Raw genomic sequence first — 16,086 nt, forward strand, 5'->3', positions numbered from 1 at the left:
CTTCTTATAGGCGCCACGGGGACTGTAAATGTCACTCCGCCCTACCGCTCCCCTCCAATATTATTCGTCGTCTTCTCACCTGGACTGCCTGCGCCCGCGCCCGCGCCTGAGTGTTCTTGTATTGAAGCAAACGCCATCTGGATTGAACAACACCTGCACCTTGGACTGCGCTCTATCTGCATTGCAATCCAACTTGTAACAATGCCCAACCTGCCAACTTCTTACCAGGCTGCTCCTTGATTCCGTTTGAATTGTTTCTGCCTTCACCGGATTCCACCGTCTGCCATCACTGGGTAAATCAATATTCCCCGTCGCCCAGCTGTCAATCTCACCACCTCCCTCCTCCTCCCAAGTTCCCTCTTACCACCCAATTCTATCGACCCCTTCAGCAGTCTCAGTCCGTCTAGGCTATTCTCATGCAGTAGGCGTCTACTGGTCGATCTGATAGTATTCAACTTATCCGGCACAACTTTTCACTTCACTCTGCCCAGAATTGGTGTCGCTTTGTTGTCAATTTGGGCACGTCCGTGCAGCCACGAGATTATCAGACCAGACTCAGAATCTGGCTGACTGAACACGGATCTCGTCGCGACACACCACATTCTTACTTGCAGCAGGTCTAACAAACCCTACCTGCAACGATTTCGACCCCCACGCGATCGTCTTGATTGATAACAGTCGGTCAAATGGCTACCGCAGCCTCACAACAATCACCTTCAGTGGTGCGAAGTCACTCATCTTCTCGCAATCCTCCCTCCTCTTATACTCCGACTTCTCCTGCTCAACCATCTCGAGCTCGTTCGACAAATCAGAGACCCACTCACCATCAACGTTCAGGATCGTCCAATACCAACACCCTTCCCCATGTCGCTCGGAGGGATTTTGAACAGTCAAACCTCGCTCGACAGCCCTCCAGTTCCCGTCGAAGTTCTCGTGATGGTAGAGGCGAGTCAAACGAAGGTCGAACATCCTCTCGGCCGGGATCGAGACGTGGTAGTCAAGATTTCTCAGCGCCGGTACCGACTCCATCAGTAGCCAACGGGACCTCCCCCCATCCACCCCCAAGTGCCAGATCAGAAAGTGACAGGCATCCTGCTCAGACATATCCGACAGCTGGTCGTAGGAGAACCTCAATCACTGCACAGACTGGTACATGGTCATTGGGGAAGACTATCGGTCAGGGGAGTATGGGCAAAGTGAAGCTGGCCAGAAACATCGAAACTGGTGAACAAGCTGCAATCAAGATTGTGCCCAGGCAAACCGCCGATGAACATGGAAATATCAAGGATGAACGTGCGGACCGATCCAAGGAGATAAGGACTGCGAGAGAAGCAGCCATGGTCTCACTTCTCTCTCATCCCTATATATGCGGAATGATCGATGTCCAGCGAACCAATTATCACTGGTACATGCTCTTCGAGTATGTCAATGGCGGACAGATGTTGGATTATATTATTGCCCACGGTCGATTAAAAGAAAAGCAGGCGAGGAAGTTCGCACGCCAAATTGCAAGTGCTCTTGACTATTGTCATCGCAACAGCATTGTCCACCGAGATTTGAAGATCGAAAACATCCTCATTAGCAAGACTGGCGACATCAAAATCATTGATTTTGGGCTGAGCAATCTTTACTCACCCCGTAGCTTGTTGAAGACTTTCTGTGGAAGTCTGTACTTTGCCGCCCCAGAACTCCTCCAAGCCCGTCAATATACTGGCCCGGAAGTGGATATCTGGAGTTTCGGAATCGTCTTGTACGTCCTCGTCTGCGGAAAGGTGCCTTTCGATGATCAAAGCATGCCACAATTGCACGCCAAGATCAAACGTGGTGTCGTTGACTATCCCCAATGGCTTACAGCCGGTATGTTCACTTATTTGCCCTCAATCGTTTGTCGAGGCACGCTAACAAAATTTTAGAATGCAAGAGCATAATATCGAAAATGCTGGTGGTCGACCCCCGTGATCGCGCTACTCTGCAAGAGATCATGAATCACCCATGGATGACGAAGGGTTTCAACAGCCCACCAGACAACTGTCTCCCACAACGAGAGCCACTTACGCTGCCTTTGGATCCCGAAGTGGTGGAAAAGATGCAAGGTTTCGATTTTGGGTCAGCGGCATACATCACTGAGCAGCTCACTCGGACCATTGAATCCGAGGAGTACCAGACTGCAATTCGAAGGTCTACTCGGGATGAATACAGCCACAATTCCATTAGTGCGGAAAAGAAGCGTGGCGTCTTTGACTTCTACCGACGGAGAAATTCAATCAGTCGAGAAGGTCTTACAACTCCCTCAGCTGAGCAGGTTCGAGGATTTGATCCGCTGAACGCTTATAGCCCACTTATCTCTGTTTACTATCTGGCACGCGAAAAGAGAGACCGTGAGAGGAGGGATCAGAATCCGGGCGCATTGTCTCTACCGGTGACCCCGGGCGAAAAACCGCTCCCAGTGCCTGGTCTTCCATCCCCCGAAGCTGCACATACCAACACATTTGCTCCAGAAATGCCTGGCGAGAAAGCCACGGGTGGTCGAGCTAGACCAAGAGCACGCACTAACGGTGAAGATGATGTGGTGCATGGCATCAGAAATGTCGAAATTGCCGACAGACGAGCTGGGCCGGGTGGCCATTCACCCCAAATTCCACCCCCGGAACAGCCCCAGAAGAAAGAGGGCACTGCGTTAGGATTGCTGAGACGTTTCAGTACGAGGAGATACCGCGGCGAGCGAGACTCGGAGCGAACTGTTCCACCCGCTCTCAATATTCAACCTCCACAAGACTCAGCTGCATCTCCCCGAAAGTCATTCTCTGTTAGGCGTTCCCGTACTCGACGAGATCCAAGTCCCTCCACCCACCACGCTGGAGGAAGTCAACCCCAGCATGAGGGTCTACTCAGTGCCAGTGGAGGATTTGGCAAAGCAAACAAATTTCTGGGTAGGTCTACCAGTGTCAACTCGGCCGACTATCGACCAAGGAGACTGTTACAACGGGGTGCGACTGGCAATGACTCACCACTGCTGGCACCCGAGCCACCTGCCACAAGTGGATCGGACCAGTCAAGCGTCAATAACGCGGGCAGGGCGGAGAAGGGTGTGGAACTGCAAGATCGACCTGCGGCCAACGCAAGTCCTCATGTCACACCTCGCACCCCCAATTCAGCTCGCACCAAGTCCTTGGGACACGCGCGGCAGGAAAGCATTCAGGCTCGAAGAAAGCGACATGAAGAGCGGCGAGATCGTGAGGCTAATGTCCCTGAGGAAACGGATGCAGATATGCGAGACGATACCGATGCATTAAATACACCGGCTCTTCATGACACGCCAAATCAAGACATTTCCCGACCTGCCGGGCTCAAGGGATTGTTCTCCACATCCACCACCAGCAGTAAAGCTCCACAGTTTATTCGGCAAGATATTATTCGGGTTCTGAACCAACTGGGCGTACAGTATACGGTCATCAAAGGGGGATTCTCTTGTCGACATGCGCCGAGCATCAACCTCGAAGGGGTAAAAGAACCAGCCGATGAAGAACGAAGTGGACGGGTTGTGTCAGGACACCAAAGACGTATCTCTTTCGGAGGGGCATTCCGTGGCAAGGATCGTGAGGACATTAGAGATGACCGAGAAAGAGATCGAGAAAGACTGACCAAACACCGCCGAAGACAGCCCGATCAAAGTTTTGTCACCAACTCTGAAGGGTCTGATGAATATCTCCAGCATGGACGAAATGCCAACAACGAACCAGGAAATGATGGTGGAGCGACTCGCACACGGGTTCAGGATGATACGGGTGAGCGGCTGGTTCTCAAGTTTGAAATTGGGATTGTGAAGATTCCTCTCCTCTCATTACATGGAATTCAATTCAAGAAGGTTCAAGGTGGAATGAATCAATACCGATCGATGACATCGGCCATTCTGAACTCATTGCGGCTGTAATGTTGGTTGATGTTGAGGACGGGAGTGTACGGGTATGGGATTTAGCCAGTCACCAAGTTTAATGATGGAGCCTGAAGACGAGTGGAGCAGAGAAAGTAGCTGCTGATTGCTGACTGCTATGTGCTGAATATGATTGTGCTGCCAATGCAGTGGTGGGACAAAGCTGTCCGGGAGGCTTGAAGGATGCAGCTCAGCTTATGAAGGATACCGAGCGGCTACTACTACTGTTGAGAGCGCTCGTTTCCATGACATTTTTCTTTTGTGGACACGCACACACCTTCTCCATAAGTATACTTTGTAATGCAAGTTTCCCTACGGAATTAGCAGGGACCTACCTAGGTAGGTACTTGACATGACCACGGATGCTAGGAACAATTGTCACAGCACGTAATCGCAAGGATTAAAGGCGTCGAAGACGACAAGCACAAGAAACAACAACCATGCTGCCCAGAGTGAAGATGGTGATAATAGTAATAATACATAGCAGTGAACGGTCAAAGTTGGCTCTGAATATTTCCCCTGCAGTGTTCCGGCGGCGGCGGCGATGGCGAATGCGGTAAGGTGAATGGCGCAACGGGGATGGGGAACGTGGAAGCCGGCTGATCAAAGCAGTCAAAAATGCAAGAAGGTTCTGACAGGGGTTTTCTCTGGACTTGCCGTGGGAGTTGGAGTTGATTTTGGATTTGAGTGTGTGAACTGGATGTGGTGGTGGTATCGTATCTCGGCCTTTACAAGATACCTATTATTGTTTTGTTCTTCGAGTTACCCACTGCCCGTGACTTTTCGGGGTGCTTGGTGCAGTGGGTCACTTCACGGGCACGGGTGTCTGGAGACGAGGCCCGAATCCTTGGAGGGGTGGTATAATTTTCTATGACAGCAGGGTTCTTATGGGTGATTGAGAGGGGTCTTATGGCGGCCGTCTTCTCTGGCGGGCATCGGGTATGGTTAATTACCTATGTAGGTATCTTATGGGTACAAGAACCCCCAAAAATTAAGGACCCAAGAAGGATCAGGCATCTTTATTATTATTATTGAAGGCATATCAGGGCGGGTACCCAGGTACCTTTTCCATCCACGATTAACTAACACTACTGGAACACCTGGTCAAACCGATTCGTGGGAATCTGTGGTTCGAATTGCTTGTGCCCCAGTGTCGTGCCGTTCCACCAACATCCTCAGACACTAGAACGAAAATGCGGTCCCACTTTGTTCTGGTTGACTTGTGTTTAGCACTTGTCAGAGATTGTAGAAACATCTACGTAACCCTGTTATTTTATTTGATCCCCCCTCTCTTGGTTTTCTTTGGGTTGGGAAAAAAATTACGACAGATATGAAGTTTCCGGGGTGGGAAGTGGGAAGTGGGCCAGATTTGATCTACGAAAGAAAGGCACACAATCGGAATCACTCTGAGGACAACATTGTTCGCCTTTTTATTTGTTGTCAAGGACCGAAGATGACGAGGATGGGGCCCGGGGAACCCTGAGGTTGACTCGCGAGGAGGAGGTGGGAGCCCGAGGCCCTGGAGTGCCCCTAAATGTGCATAGATTAATTCCTCCAGCTGTTGAGCCTATTCGGTTGCTGCACTGCTAGTAGCCCCTACAGTGCCCAGGCAGTGAGTGCGGTTCTTCTTTCAATCTCCAGTCTGAACCCCCGAGGCGATTATCCTTCTCCTCAACTCTACCGCCTGTTCCAGGCATCTCAGGCGAACTTGGAGGTGCATCAGGGCACTGGACCATGTTGAGCAAAACGGACCATCATCGCCCAACATCATTTTGCTTCTAATTACCACCGTTGACCAGACAGATCGTGATTGACTACGACGATTCTAGAATATCCTTTCCACCATGTACTTGTGAGATGTCGTACTCGTTTTGGGGAAAACTGAGGGTGCGTGCCCAGGTGTGCTCGCGCTAAACTGGAGCAAGTTAGCGGGACGGGTAGTACAGTAAGTCCCTCCGTAGTAAAGGACCAAGTGCACCTTACTGCGACTACGACCACCACTCTTCACCACTCAGAAATCACCAACTCGTCCTCTCCCCAAACCAACCCAAACCACCGCCGACTTCATTTCCATCTCATCTTAACATCCCTCCTGCTTCTTTGCATTTTGATTGTCGCTGTTTTTTCTTCAACACCGACTCTCAAGAGGCGACAGGTTTCATTCCATTGCCTTTTTCCTCCAGTCGGCCTCTTTCCTTCCTTTAATTCCATCCTGTCAAAGCGTTGCTTTCCTGCAAGCTTAGGTACGCTACTCGGCCTTAACTCTGTCCTGACTTGACTTGTTTCTTTGCTGTGCCTGCACCTGCACCTGCGCCTGCACCCGCAGTCACTTCACTGCACTGCACTACACTTTCCACCTGCACTTCAACCTTCGCACCACTTTTTTTCCCTCCAAGAGGCTCGTGCCCTCCCTCCCTCCACCGATCCCTCTGCCTCTCGTCCTCTCCACCACCCACTTGTTTCTCCTGCTCGATTCTCTGAAATTAATTCAAACTGCGCGCAGTCTGACTGGCCGGCCCCGTCGAATCAGCTCCTTCGAGCCTCCTGTGTGACATTGCCAGCACCCTTCCTGCAGCTCATGGCCTCTGCCGCCAGTGTCACTGCCAACACGACAAATTCTTCCACCAGCCTACTCAACTCCAATCCCCCGCAAAATAATAATGGTCTGGGGAGGACCACAATGAGAACTACCATCAATGCGAAGGCGGGAGACGCTGGGCGCAAGCAGAGTCCCGTCGACGGAGCTTCACGGTAATATGCCTTTCCTCGTCTTGTATTCATTTATCATCTCCTATTCCGTCACTGGAATACCACTTCTACATCCATGTCCCATTGATCCCCCGATTCCCCCGACTTTCTCCTTTCCTACTACTAGGGCGCAATGAAGGACCATGACTGACACCCTGCTATAGCCGCCCAGCCGCCCAGAAGGCCTGGGGTCCTGGACCCAACTCAGGTGCCCAGCGAATCTCAATGGCTGCCCAACAGAACGGAAGTACTCCTCAACCCAAGAACGCGGGCAATGCCAGGCAAAATATCCAAAAGGAGGCGGGCATCTCGGACAAGCAAGCAAATGAAAGGTTGCTTTTCATACTTGGCGCAGCTGTCGTATGTTCTTGACCCGAGTCCTTGTCCACTTCATCGCAATGCAAAAAACTGACACCATGTCCAGGGCTTGAACGTCGTGGTCACGGCAAAGTCTGGAGAGAAGTATGAAGGACTATTGTCTGGAAGAGATATTAATGGTCCTTCCTTCAAATTGACTCTGAAGATGGTCAAGAAGATGCAGTCGGCACAGGTCAACGGCACCACGTCTCGGGAAGCGGCCTTTGTTGGCACGAGTCCTGAGCACGCGATGAGCTTTGACCTGAAGGACATTGCCGATTTTCAAATCTCCGACTTCGTTTTTACCGAGTCGTCCAAGCTCGCCAACGGTTCGTACTATCTGCTGTATTTCCAAGTCTAAACGCTGACATGATGGCCAGGCTCTTCTACCTCTTTCCAAACCGACGCTGATATTTCTGGAAACCAAAACCGCGGAGAACGCACTCTTCAGAAATGGGTACCGGAAGGTCCCGATAGTACTGAGCTCTCCCTGGACTCAGGCGGAGCAGGCACCTGGGATCAGTTCGCAACAAACAGTCAACTTTTTGGCGCTCAAAGCACATACGACGAGAATCTTTACACCACGGCTATTGATAGGAATGCCCCTTCGTACAAGCGAAGAGAGGCCGAGGCTGCGCGCATTGCGAGAGAAATCGAAGGACAGACTTCTGCAAATTCCCATGTACGTGAGGAACGCGGCCAAGCTGTTGAACACGATGGTGAAGACGAGGAGGACAAGTACAGCGGTGTTCGCCGTGATGAGCGTTCCTTCCACCCATTGCCTGTTGGAGGTCCGAACAAGTATACACCACCAGCCAGGCGTGCTCCAACTGGTCAGGCCACTGTTCCCGGAGTGCCCGTGGATCCTGCCATTATTACTGCGCAGATGGCCCCACCAAAGCCGAGGCAGAGCAACAAGCCTCCAGGGGACGTTGAAAAGTCTCCCAATCTGCCTGCTGAGAATGCCACACCTGTACAACAAGGCGGCTCTACTGCATCAATCTCTCCGTCACCATCTAAAGAGACACTGGCACCTTCCACAGAGGCCGACACAGAGCCCGATTCTACTAGAGGAGATTTGAACACCAAAACTTCTGCTCAAGGTCCAACCGAAAATGTCGAGGTCAAAGTCCTCAATCAATTCCGGCAGTTTGCAGATATTGAAAAACAGAGGGTCATTGAACGCAGAAAGGCTCAAGCTACTCAAGATCGAAGCGCGAAGCTCAACGAACTGATGCGTTTCTCCAAGACTTTCAAATTGAAAACACCCATCCCTTCCGACCTCATCGGAATCCTTGCGAAGGACCCTGTCAAACAAGAAGCGATTGTGGAAAGAGCCCAAAAGGAGCATACCGACTCGGTCGTTCCTACGATGAACACTACACCAGCACCAGCTGTCACTGCCAACACTCGCAAGCCTGATGCTCCTCAGTCACAGGCTACGATCCCGGACAGGCAAACCTACAATCGTGGTCGTGGTGGATACCCACCCAATGGTCGTCCTGATCGTAATGGCAGTCAGCAACAGCCTCAGCCTCCACTCTTCCCATCTCGGAATGGCAGCGGAGCCTACCAAAACCGCTTCTCTCATCAGCCACCAGGCAAAGGCGTTCAGCCCCATCAAATCCCGGCACCCATTCCCATTATTGATGGACGTATCCCACCCGCTGGGCCCATGGCAGATCAGAGTGGCCTGAGCAGCCCACAACGTTCAAATATGCACACTCCTGCTTCGACAATCTCGGGAAAATTCAATCTCAACGTAAAAGCTTCAGAATTTCGTCCAAATGCAGCTGCAACTACCTTCAATCCTACAGGCTCCCAACCTCCATCTAGTCCGGGCTCCGTTCAACGAGGAGCTTCGATCTCCAGAACTGCATCCCCCTCGGCACTTTTTGGCAATCGCAAACCGAAGCCCTCGTCTGAGAGAATGTCCATCGCGAAAGACTTCAACCCCATTACTCGCATGAAAAAGGAGCTCGCAGCCTCGAATCCGGATGAACCATCAAAGGACTACAGCAACAACGGTGGCATTCCGAATGCTTTCCAGACCGTACCAAGATGGACTGTCAAGGATGAAAATGCTGAAAAGACATATGAAGAAGCCTTTGATCGACCCGTGGCTCCCGTATTGTCTCCTTCACAGAGTCGCTCTGCATCTAGCCAACATGTGCATTACCCTGGCCAAGGTGTTAATCTCCCCAATGGTCCAGCAGTGATTCCACATATTTCGACACCTCAGCATAACCAACATGGACTTGCACACCAATACCCCCATCAATACGATGACGGTACACACCGGATGCAATTTGGAAATGCAGCACCCAATATGTACCCCTCTCCAAACATGGCTTCTCGACAGGCGTCGGCTTATGCTTCGCCTATGAATCACCCTGCTCAGCTGGCATATCAACAACAGCAACAACAGCAGCCATATTTCGGAACACCTGGAGCCCAGATTCCTGCTGGAATGAGAGCATATCCTGGAACACCCGGTATGATGCATGCTCAACCCGGACAGATGTCGGCTCCCATGATGGTACAACAGCAGTCTAATGGACCGTATATGGCTGTGCCATCACAGTTTGGTCATCAGGTGCCCATGTACTCGCCTAGCCCTGCTCATGTCTATCCACAGCAGAACGGGTACTCCAGCCCACAGCGGATGGCTCCAATTATGATGCATCAAGGTTCACAACAGGGACATGTTCAGGCGCCAAGTATGATGTACAGCATGTCAGGTCAGGGAGCACCCATGGGATATCCACAACAGCAAGTGGGCATGGCTCGAGGAAACTATGGCGGACATCAATACGGTAATGCATCTGGCTATGCTATGCAGCATCGAGCCATGAGCAGTGGATATCCTCAGATCCCACAGAAAGGATATGGACAGCACATGCAAGGTAATCATGGTCCAAACATGAATGGACCACCCCAAGGCCCAGCCTACACTCAAATCGAGGCCGCTCAGGACGAGGGAAAGTGAGAGTCTAGCTTGACTTGGCCAAAATTGAATTCCGGATTCAAAGTCCAGCTTGTGCGCAAGTTGATGGAAGGACCCTGCTTCCACTTTTTTTGATCACAGAACCATGACCATCAGGATCTAGCTATGTCTCTGGCTTTTTGGATCAGAGATTCCATACTGTGTACGAGAGTTATGTCCTGGTATGTTTTGAGAACAGCAAAAGCTGTCCACCGCTCGTGCTGATCCCAACCTAGTGGCAGGTGCAATTCAACACGGTGCCGAAGGACGATAGATGAACATGGCATGGGCACATCAAAACGAATGACTGTCTATCCAAGTCATTCGATACATTGAACAGAGGCTCAACTATGACAGCGCCTACAAACAGGAAGGGGCGGAAGGACTTTGCAAGGGCCTCTTGTCGTTGCGGCTGTGGAGCGGTTTTGTGCGAGACTCGGAGTCGATGCAGGTCTATCTGGGAGTGTCTTGCACAAAAACGAGGGGCTTGAGGCGACGTGGATGGACCCAATGGCTTAGGTGATTCCGACATATCGAGGTTACCGAGTTCCCACACGACTTGGACGAACGTATCGGTCTTAAGGGAGAGAGATCCTGGGTCAAGGACGTGAAAGTCGTGATGGGTTGTTGGGCGAGGAAGTCCTACGGTCAGTCAACCATGTACTCCGTAGACAGTGGTAGTTTCATTTTCTGTCTACATTGCACATTTCTCGGATACTGTAGGTGTGATTGCTTGCTATGTCTTGTTCCACGGTACCCCAGTACACGTGCCTCACCGGGAAAGTGACGCTGATGGATCGCTCAGTGTGGCGAAGGTCTTGGTACCTCGGGCTATTTCAGGCACTGCAGGGCAAACTCGAACAGGGATGAGCAACTGGGTGGGCTGGGGGAACCTGGGCAGAGAGAAGCCAAGTGGGCAGCCCATCTCTACCCGTTCCGCAAGCCTGAACTGAGCCTTGGAATTTAGTGTTTGCCCGAGGCCCGTTTTCTTATTTCCCGACTTTGGTTTGTGTGCTCCTTCTGCTCTCCTCTTCTCACGAACTGCCACGTAGCCAAATGATGCTCAAATGGGTTGCTGGTACGGATACTTGGAGTCTTAGGCGAACCAGTTCCTGCCATCCTCGGCTCAGGCGTCAGCATTGCTACTTGTGTTATGCGATGCAATGCTACTCCAACCACCAGAATATTCCAGAGGTGATGTTCCTTTCTGGGTCGTCCTGTCGACACAAATCACCGCCCTTCCGTCGTCCGAAGCCATTTTAACCTCGTCTCACGCCCACAGTTGAAATCTAACTCTCTTGAGCTAGTGTCGTCTCTACGCAGGAGCAATGCTGGTCTTCAACTTCCGGTGATTGAAACTTAGTGATGATCCTGGTCTGGTTCATCGACGCGCTATCACCAACCAGGTAAGATCTTGACCAGGGGCACGCGCTTGATGCGTTGGCACGTTGTTGCTCTCCAGCTCCATCTCAGATCCCAACTTGAATGGCTCTCAGCCTCTCGCGTACGGTCCTTACCTCTGTTGCATCGTCGAATCATCCTTTCTGATTCCTCATTCCCTCTGCCTCCTGCGTGCGTGCAGTCGTGACTTGTTCCAGTTGTCTAGAGCTTGTTCGCTGCATCATCGTCATGCATGCTGTCGACATCTGCAGCCATCCGTCGCCCTTGTCTCTATCCTAACTAGGTCTATCTGACCTCACTTGGACAATTCGCTGTGTTTACAATTCTGGGCTCCAACAAGCTCAACATCGCTCTCTTTCTGATTCGATCTGGCTGTGACCCAACACCGACAGTTCGGTCTTGTCGGTCATCAGCTCCACCTTGGACTGTGCAATTGTCTGTCATTTTTGTCGTTACCCAACTTCCAAGAACGGCGTCCACTATAGACGCACTCACTCGTTTCCAACCTCCCACAGAGGTCACTTGTCACCAAAACCACTCCTACACTTCCCCTCCACACCATCACCCAACGACGATTGGACAGATCAGCTTGAAACCCCCGTTTTCTCACCTGACGATAGCACCATGCGTCAGAAGAGAACAAGCGGTACCTTACAGCCTCATTTCCAGACGTCCTGCGACCGCCATTCCGACCTATCATACTTGTCCCGAATCCATTGGCTCTAAAAATCCGGTGCTGGACGAATAGGCGGTTTTGCGCCAGTTTGCTCTCTTTCCACGACGATCCAACCCCAAGGTACGGTTTCCAGGTTCCATGGTGGCTGAAGCAAATGCCCCAGACAGAGTTATGTCATAGGGCAAAGAGTTTGGTCAACGTACTGACAGCTGGAACTAGATACCCAACGTCTGAAGAAGCCACACTCTCTCTAAGCAGCCGATCTTGTCCAATCCTCCGTCCGCCTGAAAATCCCCCTTCTCTCTCTGCCTCTGTACACTTTGTAACAACAGCGCATATTTTACCTACTTAATATTAATCACCCTGGCTCACGCTGCCCGACCTTGACGACTTTTTCTTTTGATTTGTACCAACACTTCGATACCCGACCTTATACACTCGCTCGACACACACGAGAGGACTGCGACTTCTTCGACGGTGCGCTACACTCGCTTTCACATTCATTTTGCTCACAAACCAGACCTTTCGTTGGTCCTCTGCGCACTCATTCTTCAGGAACTGCATCTCTTGAGTCGGCTATCTGCAAGGTTAATCAAACCATACTCTCACTTATTCGAATCCCGACAACCACGGCGGCAATAGGAATATACTTGTCCACCATTTGAGGCACAAAATCTGAGACGGATTTGGTTGCAAGCGCCCTAACCTGGGGACGCGGCGCTAGAGGTAAATTGCACCTTTAGGTTACACCTACCCTTTCTGCATGTCCGGAAACATTTCTTGCACCTCTTTCCCAGCGCTTTCGTCCTTCTCATTGTTTGGAGCTTTGTGGCGGTGGTGAAGGAAAGGTGGAGGTAGATTTGACATCTAGCCTTTCCTCTATCGCGACACAAATACATTCTGAGAATCTCCGCTCCTACTACTGGGAAGGGGAAGTTACCGTCCGGTTGTGCTACAGTGGTCCTTGGCGGTGTTTCATATGCTCCAGTTGGATTGGACTTGCCAGTGTCTTGTCTTGCTGAAGTCATGATGGATACATTGACCAAAGTTGTCACTACCACTGCCATCGAACCCGAACCATCATTACTTTTCTGCGAGCTCTTATCATCCTCCGATCGTGTCTCCCCTTTCACCACACGGAAACGATGGAAACAAGCATTCATAGAACTGACGTATCTGTCTCGACAGTGGCAGCCGTCGGACGGTCCTCCTCCTCCTTATTCCATTTGGATGGCCTCCTCGGAAGTCGATCAAAAGTTTCTCGGCTATTTCGCAAAAGTCACCACCACTGAGAATAATTATCTTTCAAGGTATGTTGTCAAGGGACACGTTTGACAAGGGATTCTACCCAGACTTACTAATGGATCTCTCTTCTGCCACGCAATAGTTTTCTATTTCGGGTTCTGGGTTTATCGGTAATACTTGCGGAAAAGCTTTTGCGCGCACGTAAAGCAAAACGGCTGGATCCCGTGCGCGATCCCAGAGCCAGACATCTCATTCATCATATACTATGGCTGGCACGCGAGGGGCTAGTCATGGTGGAGCAGTATATCCTCCCTATGGTGGGCAACTACGTGGAGCTCCGTGTTCTGTCTTATAAACTCAAAGCGTCATTTTATCACATTTTCGTCCTCTTCCACAATGACCCTCCGGTCAACGATCGCATCAACCGCTCGAGATCCGACTCCTTTTCCCTCTTTCCAGACCCTCTATCACCACGACTTTCCAAAACCTCATCACGAGACCCGACCATCCGGTCACCAACGGGTGGAGGTCGCCAACGTTCACCGGCCATCAGCCTCGGAGGGCCTGTCGGCGGCGATGGCAGTATGACCACAGCACGAACACCGCCTGGCCTGCCGCTCCCAGCAACCCACCCCTACCCGAACGGCAACGCCAACAACGGCAGCGGCGTTGCGACCTTCCTCCTCCCTCTCCAAGACTACACACCCTACGCGACACGCGCATTCCGTGAAGCCAACGAACTCGCCGAACGCCTACTCCCCGGGTCTCACCCGGTACGCCTCTCGGTGAAGGTTGAGTACGTCGCGTACGTGTACGACTGCCTGCACGAGGCGGAGGCGAGTCGCAAGATGGCGCGGCTGGCGGTCCGGCACGTCTACGAGGCCCAAGAAGGCATGGACGACGATTCGTTCGAGGATGCCGCGGAGATGGTAGGCATTTTGGGTCGCATGATGAAGCGTGGCCTTGGTGCCGGTGACAGCTCCGGCAGTCAGCAGGCGGGCCAGTCCCAGGGTCGCGAGAGGGTCGGTGCTGGTACGAATGCTGAGCAGCCGCCTGTGCCATCGGCCGCCTCGAGCACAGCGAGAGTGAGGCCTGGCGTTGGCGGGAATACTGCCGCGAGATTGAACTCACAGTCGTCGCGGACTTCGTCTCAGCAGCCATCTACTTGGGTATAGGCCCCGCTCTGGTGGCAGTCAATTCCAGGCGGTCGTGTATCTGCTGACCTTCTATCGGTGGTGTACATTACATCAAATGTTCCTTCTTTACTGCATGTAGCGCAGTATTGCATGCACTGTACATAGTTGTCATCCCAAAAGAAAAGGAAACCAACCTCTTTCGGGCAGAATGCAATAATTAAATGTTGTGTTTGTTGACGTCCTGCATACCTGGCTTCTGGTTGGATGCTTCCCCAATGCCGACTGACCTGCTTTGTGAGGATGTGCTATGCAGTGCTGGCGGTGTGCAACTCGCGGCTTTGGCATGACCCTAATTTTCGTATTAATTATAAAATATACTTAGAACTTCGAAGTCGATACGTCTCACTAGCGACCAGTCGTGCATGGTCTCCTCAGGCTTTCTCTTGGATCAAATATACCTCCAAACATGTCGCTCAAAGTACAGGACTCGTTCTAATAAGCCTATAAGACGCAATACATTGAGCATATTGGCGTCACCTAGATAGATGATTCAAGTTTTCAAGTGTACATTGTGTCCGCGAGATACAACATCTCGTATGCATCCCAATCTGTCCATGTGCGCGGATAGGGACGTTGCAACCAGTCACGGTCCCTGGAAATGATGCCATCGGGTTTCAAGCCGACCAGGGATCCATTATTCATGCCCAGCCCTCCACCCACCAGAGATGTGACGACTCACGATGAGCTTTCTGTTCGCGAGTTTTGACCCTCGTGCTCTGACTTGGTAGACCCGAACCTTGAATTTTATTGAAGACGACTGGACGTCGTCAGAGTGTCCTTGTGATTTTCCTGTGATTTCAGGATCTGAAGGGTCAAGACTGAGTCTGAGTCTGAGTCTGAGTCTGAATCTGAATCTGAACCGGCGGCTTGTCTGAGAGAGGTTAAGCTCCGATTGTGAAAGGCCGGGAGCCACCTTGTCGCTCGCTCCAGTCGTGAATTATAGGCAGGTACGAGGTACGGATGGAATACTCCGGCGAGGGAATTCGAACTTGGCCGGTTGTAAAGACTGCCGTGTCCTGCATTTCTTTAGCTGCATGCTCAACGTTGCGATCTGGTAGGTACCTAGGGAGTGAGTGATAGTGGCTGCTTTGTATTTTATTTCATCCTCCGCGTCTTTCACACCGTTCCTGCCTGACGACATTCGTTAATCGGCATCTACTTTAGTAAACATTTAGTTCACTTTTATCATGACTTTTGTGTCTGGAGCCTGAGTGAACCAAGATCATTTAGGGTTCACCGAAGTTCAATTCAATGAATATCAAAAGCGGATCTACCCTTCCTATCATCATCAAGCTCTGATCTATTTTTTGGCTTTTGGCTCTTCACATCTCCATCTCGAGCTCCCTTCCCTGGCGGTGACGTTATATCATCTGTCCACTCCCACACTACTCTCATTCACATTTCGTAATTCGCCTCTTCCAAGAAGTTTTCCCCTTCTTTTTTTGCTTTTCCCTCAACGGAATCTAGAACCTTGCGTTAGACCCTAGGTGGCTTTTCCTGTGCTTCTCCAGTCCTCCCATCCCCTCCCCCCAGACTATGGCTTGAC

The 16,086-nt window shown here is 51.3% G+C and overlaps 3 protein-coding genes across 3 annotated transcripts; all 3 read left to right on the plus strand.

Annotated features, from left to right (window-relative positions):
- Nucleotides 1-686: 686 nt before the first annotated feature.
- Nucleotides 687-3,931, plus strand: LTR84_012847 (uncharacterized protein; the record flags this gene model as incomplete). Its single annotated transcript, XM_064856354.1, has 2 exons — nucleotides 687-1,857; nucleotides 1,914-3,931. The coding sequence occupies 2 exons, from the start codon at nucleotides 687-689 to the stop codon at nucleotides 3,929-3,931; spliced, it is 3,189 nt and encodes a 1,062-aa protein (XP_064707530.1).
- Nucleotides 3,932-6,904: 2,973 nt separating this feature from the next.
- On the plus strand, nucleotides 6,905-10,025 carry LTR84_012848 (uncharacterized protein; the record flags this gene model as incomplete). The annotated part of the gene is made up of 3 exons (XM_064856355.1): nucleotides 6,905-7,039; nucleotides 7,104-7,365; nucleotides 7,417-10,025. The coding sequence occupies 3 exons, from the start codon at nucleotides 6,905-6,907 to the stop codon at nucleotides 10,023-10,025; spliced, it is 3,006 nt and encodes a 1,001-aa protein (XP_064707531.1).
- Nucleotides 10,026-13,128: 3,103 nt separating this feature from the next.
- On the plus strand, nucleotides 13,129-14,519 carry LTR84_012849 (uncharacterized protein; the record flags this gene model as incomplete). The annotated part of the gene is made up of 2 exons (XM_064856356.1): nucleotides 13,129-13,409; nucleotides 13,487-14,519. The coding sequence occupies 2 exons, from the start codon at nucleotides 13,129-13,131 to the stop codon at nucleotides 14,517-14,519; spliced, it is 1,314 nt and encodes a 437-aa protein (XP_064707532.1).
- Nucleotides 14,520-16,086: the final 1,567 nt, after the last annotated feature.

This window comes from Exophiala bonariae, assembly GCF_035927105.1.
Source record: "Exophiala bonariae strain CCFEE 5792 chromosome Unknown scaffold_9, whole genome shotgun sequence".
NCBI lineage: Eukaryota > Fungi > Ascomycota > Eurotiomycetes > Chaetothyriales > Herpotrichiellaceae > Exophiala > Exophiala bonariae.